The sequence below is a fragment of the Bufo gargarizans genome, chromosome 2 (assembly GCF_014858855.1).
Source record: "Bufo gargarizans isolate SCDJY-AF-19 chromosome 2, ASM1485885v1, whole genome shotgun sequence".
Lineage (NCBI taxonomy): Eukaryota > Metazoa > Chordata > Amphibia > Anura > Bufonidae > Bufo > Bufo gargarizans.
In genome coordinates, this window is record NC_058081.1 from 180,300,431 (window position 1) to 180,306,430 (window position 6,000).

At 43.4% G+C, this 6,000-nt stretch overlaps 1 protein-coding gene across 1 annotated transcript in view; it reads right to left on the bottom strand.

Annotated features, from left to right (window-relative positions):
• LOC122929675 (proprotein convertase subtilisin/kexin type 5-like) overlaps positions 1 to 5,581 on the bottom strand; it is a 141,375-nt gene extending 135,794 nt beyond the window's left edge. The window contains exon 1 of the mRNA XM_044283313.1: positions 5,352 to 5,581. Within this exon, the coding sequence (XP_044139248.1) occupies positions 5,352 to 5,535 (184 nt within the window). The 5' untranslated portion in view covers positions 5,536 to 5,581. The remainder of the gene's footprint in view (positions 1 to 5,351) is intronic.
• Between the last annotated feature and the right edge of the window lie 419 nt (positions 5,582 to 6,000).

A 6,000-nucleotide genomic window follows, 5' to 3' on the forward strand; every position in this document is an offset into this window, starting at 1 on the left:
GTTTGGCTAAAGGACACATAGGACCTTCTAAATCTCCAGTGGCAGCAGTGGTTTTCTTTGTTACAAAAAGGACAGAGGTCTTTGGCCGGATGTCTGGATTTCCGTGAACTCAACCGGATTACTGTCTGTGATCCTTACTCTCTTCCTTTGATTTTCTGATTTCTTTAACCAGTTGGTGCCTAGGTGTTCTCCAAGTTGGACTTAAGGGGGGCATATAATCTGGTTAGGATCAAGGAAGTGGATGAATGGAAGATGGCTTTTAATACTCCTGAGGGGCACTTTGGGAACCTGGTCATGCCTTTTAGGTTAACTAATGCTCCTGCGGTTTTCCAGCATTTTGTGACGTACATTTTTCATCACCTTGTGGGGAGGTTTGTAGTTGTGTATTTGGATGAAATTCTAATTTATTCTCAGATGTAGAGATACATCTGGATCATGTTAGACAGGTGTTACAGATCCTAAGAGATACTTGTACGCCAAATTAGAGAAGTGTGTTTTTGCTGTACACGAGGTACAGTTTTTGGGCTACCTGTTGTCATCTTCAGGTTTTCGAATGGATTCAGAGAAAGTCCATGCTGTATTGGACTGGGGTCGACCCAAAAATCTGAAGGCTCTTATGTGGTTTTTGGGGTTCACCAACTATTACCGAAAATGTATTCAGAACTATTTGACAATAGTAAAACTCTTAACTGACATGACTAAGAAAGGGACAGATGTTTCAGTGTCGTCTGATTTGGCGTTGCAAGCCTTTTCTGCAATTAAGGAATGCTTTTCCCCCACCACTATATTGGTGCAGACAGATATATCACAACCTTTCATTGTGGAAGTGGACGCATCCGAAGTGGGGGTAAGAGCAGTTTTATCGCAGAGCCCGTCACCTGGTAAATGGCGTCCATATGTCTTTTTCTCAAAAAAAAACTCTCTTCCGCAGAGAAAAATTATGATGTGGGGAACAGAAAGTTACTTGCCATTAAGTTGGCTTTTGAGGAATGGCGTCATTGGTTGGAAGGGGCGAATCGTCCGATCACGGTGTTCACAGATCACAAAAACCTGGCTTACCTGGAGTCGGCTAAATGACTGAACCTGAAGTAGGCTAGATGGTCTTTGTTTTTCACCAGATTCAATTTCACTGTCACCTATCGTCCTGGGGTTAAAAACGTCAAGGCAGATGCCTTGTCACGTAGTTTTCCTGGAGGTAGTGATTTTGAAAATCTGAGTCCTATACTGTCGGAAGGGGTGGTGATATTCGCTCTTGACCCTGACCTAAAGTTTAAGGTGCTAGAGGCCCAGGGAGATGCACCAGATTCTTGTCCCTCTGGGAAACTGTTTGTGCCATCGGAATTGCGTCACAAGGTGTTTGAGGAACATCACTGTACGGTTCTTAAGGGACACCCTGGGAGCATATCCACTGCTGATCTCATCTCTCGTAGATTCTGGTGGCCAGGGTTGCGTAAGTGTGTTGAGGACTATGTGTCAGCCTGTAGTACCTGTGCACACGCTAAGGTGACACATACTGCCGGATCTCTACTTCTGTTGCCCATCCTGTCCAGACCATGGACTCACTTATCCATGGATTTTATCACTGATGTACCTAATTAATCAGGAAAGACAGTTATTCTGGTGGTAGTTGATCGCTTTAGTAAAATGGTGCACTTTATTGCATTGCCGGGCCTACCTAATGCTAAAACACTTGCACAAGTGTTTGTTGACAACATTGTGAAACTCCATGGCATTCCCTCTGACATGGTCTCGGATCGTGGGAATCAGATTGTTTCCAGATTCTGGAAAGTGTTCTGTACTCGACTGGGGGTAGAACTCTCCTTTTCTTTGGCTTTTCATCCTCAGTCGAAGGACAGACGGAGCGCACTAATCAGAGTCTGGAGACTTACTTGAGATGTTTTGTCTCTGAGAACCAGGAGGAGTGGTCTTCGTTTTTGTCTTTGACAGAGTTTGCCATAAATAATCTTAGACAGGAATCCACTGGGTAGTCGCTGTTTTTTAGGGCATATGGGTTTCACCCGCAGTTTGGCACATTTTCTGGTTCAGATACTCCTGGTATCCCCGGGGAGGAACCTTTTTCATCATCATTGTCATCTATATAGAGGAAAATTCAAGATAGCTTGATGAATCTGGGCAACAAGTATAAACGTGTGGCTGACAGGAAACGTATAAAAAGTCCGGACCTAAGAGTGGTGGATTCTGTGTGGCTGTCCACAAGAAACATTAAGTTAAAGGTACCTTCTTGGAAGTTGGGTCCAAGATTTATTGATCCATATAAGATCACTGCCATTATTAATCCTGTAGCTTTTCGTCTTGAACTCCCTCAGGCCCTATAATTTCATAATGTGTTTCATAAATCTTTGTTAAAGAGATATGTTAAACCTTTGGAGCCGTCTTCCTTGCCACCCGCTCCTGTCATGGTGGACGGTAGTTTGGAATTTCAGCTTGCCAAGATAATTGACTCTCGAGTTCTTCGTAGATCTCTTCAGTATCTTGTTCACTGGAAGGGTTTTGGACCAGAGGAGAGGATGTGGGTACCTGCATCTGACGTGAATGCCAGTCGTTTGGTGAAAGCTTCTGGTGCTTCCATTGCTCCTTTGAATTTAAGTCTTTCCTTTACCTTTTGTATTTTGTTTGGGTTCTGTATGTTGCATCCCCCCCCCCCCCCCGTTTGTAATAATGTCCCCTATAGTGGCCCCCATCTGTAATAATGTCCTCCATAGTGGCCCCATTTGTAATAATGTCCAGCATAGTGGCCCCCATCTGTAATAATGTTTCATTTTAGCAAAAAATAAAGAACCCGCGCTGAGCGCAGGTCATTCGGCTGGTCCTTTTCAATGAAGAGAGGAGCGACTGCCTCTGCGTGTACAAGTGGATGAGGTATTTTTTTAACCCCTAAAAGACCATATTGTTCTAATGTACCTGTTTTTAATGACCGATAGACTGGTGCACTCCTGTTTAAGTGGCCTTAAAAACAGCCAAAAATAGGACATGTCCTATTTTTTGTATGGCCGTTATTCACTGGCTATTAAAAATTTGGCCATGTGAATAGCCCCATAGGCTTAATTGGTGCGAAAAATGGCCCTGTGATGGCCGTTACTCACAGATGCCACGATCCCCAATGAACACGACATCTGTTAAATTACTGTTTCAATGTCATTGCCGATCCAGGTCATTGTGGTAGTAACACTTAGTAACCTGTGATCTTCTGATCACATGTACCATAGATCATAATAGAGAACTATTACGGTATATACAGTTTCCACTGCCTGTCTGAGAAGGTGTGCCTTGTGCACAGCTTTACAGGCAGTTTACCATGACAGGCCTGAACCTTCAGCAGGCCCCAGGCTGTCATGGAAACAATTTCAATGCGAGGGCTCCGAACAGAAGGCAGAGGGATCCATCTACCTAAGCTCACAGATGCCATGATTGCTGATGAACATAGCATCTGTTAAATTATCTTTAGTGACAATCTACCTTGTAACCTCTGGAAAAAGGCATATGTGTGGTCACCAAGGGGGTAAATGACACTCAAAAATACACTGTACCTCTTGTGGGGACTCGCTCTGGTAGACAGGATTAGCGGACGCAGTGTTTTATTCACACTTTAGGCAGTCATATTTAAACAAAAAGTCACCTTGCAGTGTAGGTGGTAATTCACACCATGAGGCAATTCTGCCTCAAAGAGTCCTTGCTGATAGCAGCACCAACCTGTTTTCACGCCAAACAGGTAGCAAGTCTTCATCCAGACACAAGGCTCCCAGATCCCAACACAGAGACTCAGCTGCGGAGCCCAGCTGCCTATTTAAGGACAGGCAGGTGCTGCCAAAACCCTGACCGGCACTTAAACTCCGGTCCGGTATTTGACCTTACCTGGCTAGAAACTAGCCCAGCCGCACATTTTGGGAGGAAAATACCTGCTTTGCCAGACAAAACCCCTCGTTGTGTCACACTCCCAACAGCCACCAAAATTTAGTTAGGAACTTGTTCAGTGCAAGGTATAATGGAAATATTTGCTCAGGTTCTGTGATTTCATCCTGGTTTTGTATAGCAATTATTGATAAAACACTGACTAAAACACTGATGTGTCAGGCCTAAACATTTACATAAGTCCGTATCCAGTGGCGGATTTGACCACTCTGCAGACTGGGTCATATAAGAGAGGATTATAACGAGTCACCATATTGGCAGCATGGTGGGGCAGAGCTTAGCCGTGCAAAGCGGCCCTCAAACATAACTTTTGGGCCCCATTGCCAAATCCAACACTGTCCATATTATGGAAGCTACTAACAGAAATATTTTGCAGTACACTCTGGTGTTTCACGCATTAATTTGTAAGCGGCTCACCGTTAGCACTTGACAATGTGTAAAGTCTTACAAACATTGTACTCTGGAAACATCAACATATAGCCACACTTTGTGCACATATACTTTTCCATAACGCCTTCTTCATTTACGTCAGAACACTTAACTTTGGCTGGGTTCACACTTCACTTGGGCCTTTTTGCAGTATGGTTTTTTGTTTTACCATTTATCCTAATTCACTGTCAAGCTGACATTAGTCATTGATGCCAATAATAAAAAAAAACTGATGGAGCCAATGTTTTTTTTTTTATTTGTAGATCATAATCATCAATATTCCTAAAGCCTGTATCACACTGTCAGCCCTTTAATCGTTAACAAGTGTTCGCAGGAACGCTCATTAGCAATGATCTAACAGTGTAATACTGCCGCCGATTACTTGCTTGCTTAAAAATTATTTATGCTATGTAATCACGATCTGCTGTCGGCAAACAACTGCACAGCATGGGGACGAGCGATGGCATAACTATCGCTCTTCCCCAAACTCTGGATCTAATAGTAGTGGTCTCCTCTGCTAGCGAGCAAGCGATTTCCCGGAAGGAACGCTTGCACAGACTTTTTTTCAGTTTTGTGACACTGAGTTCTATGGGTGAAAAGCAGCCTTAAAAACACCAGATCTACAGTGCTTTTTCTAAATAAACCCTACACCCCCCCCCCCCCCCCCCCCCCCCCAAAAAAAGGCATTGTGAGTATTGAACTTGATATTTTCCTATTGGCTTCCAGCAAACATTAGCCCGCTGCATTTTTAGAAGCCAAAAACAGTTGAAAAATAGCATTAAAATGCCACAAAAGCATAGCAAAACAAGATAAACATATATCAATACACAAAATAGAAAACTGCAACTATGAACCTATAACCTGTAAATGTTCACTAGGCAGATGTTCCTTATTGTGATCCCTTTGCTTACTTTGGATTCTCTAGAATGCACAACCATCACATGGAAAACAACATGGATCAGCACTGCCAGCCACATAGGCTGTTCACTTACCTATGCCACACTGGGTGCATTCATATAGCTCCTGCCCACTGCATTCCTCGCAGCTAGAATGGCAGTTCACACACTGAGCATTAAGTGCAAACTGACCATTTGGACATAACATGGCTGAGTAGAGACCACAGCCATGCAGAAGAAGCAGCACTGAGGTGTACGCTATTGCTGCTTTCAGCTCCATTTCTCCTTGTAGTGTCCCTCTGATAAGTGTCTGCTGTCCAACAGGTGCACCCTGACAATGGACAGGGAGTGAGATTTTCCTTGAAAGAAATGCAGCATGAAATAAGAGTCACAGACTAGTCAAACCGGTTTCTGTCCTCTTTCCCGCAAAGTTCAGGTCAAATTCCAGAATTATTCAGGGAAAGCAATACAGGCAGGAAGAAAAGACCCTCATTTTGGCCGCTGGTCCTTTGAGCTACTTGTAATAGTATAAAGGCCGTACCTGTTGTATCTATTTGTTCTAAAGGTGGTTGGTCCAGATAAATTGCTTACGCAGACTACTGTTATCTGGATACTGTTTTCCTACATTACAGAAAACTTTGTATGGGTTGTCTTACTTCAGCAAATGTCATGTAGAGAAAGTTAATACAAGGGACTTACTAATTTATTGTTATTGTCCATATTGCTTCCTTTGCTGGCTAGATTC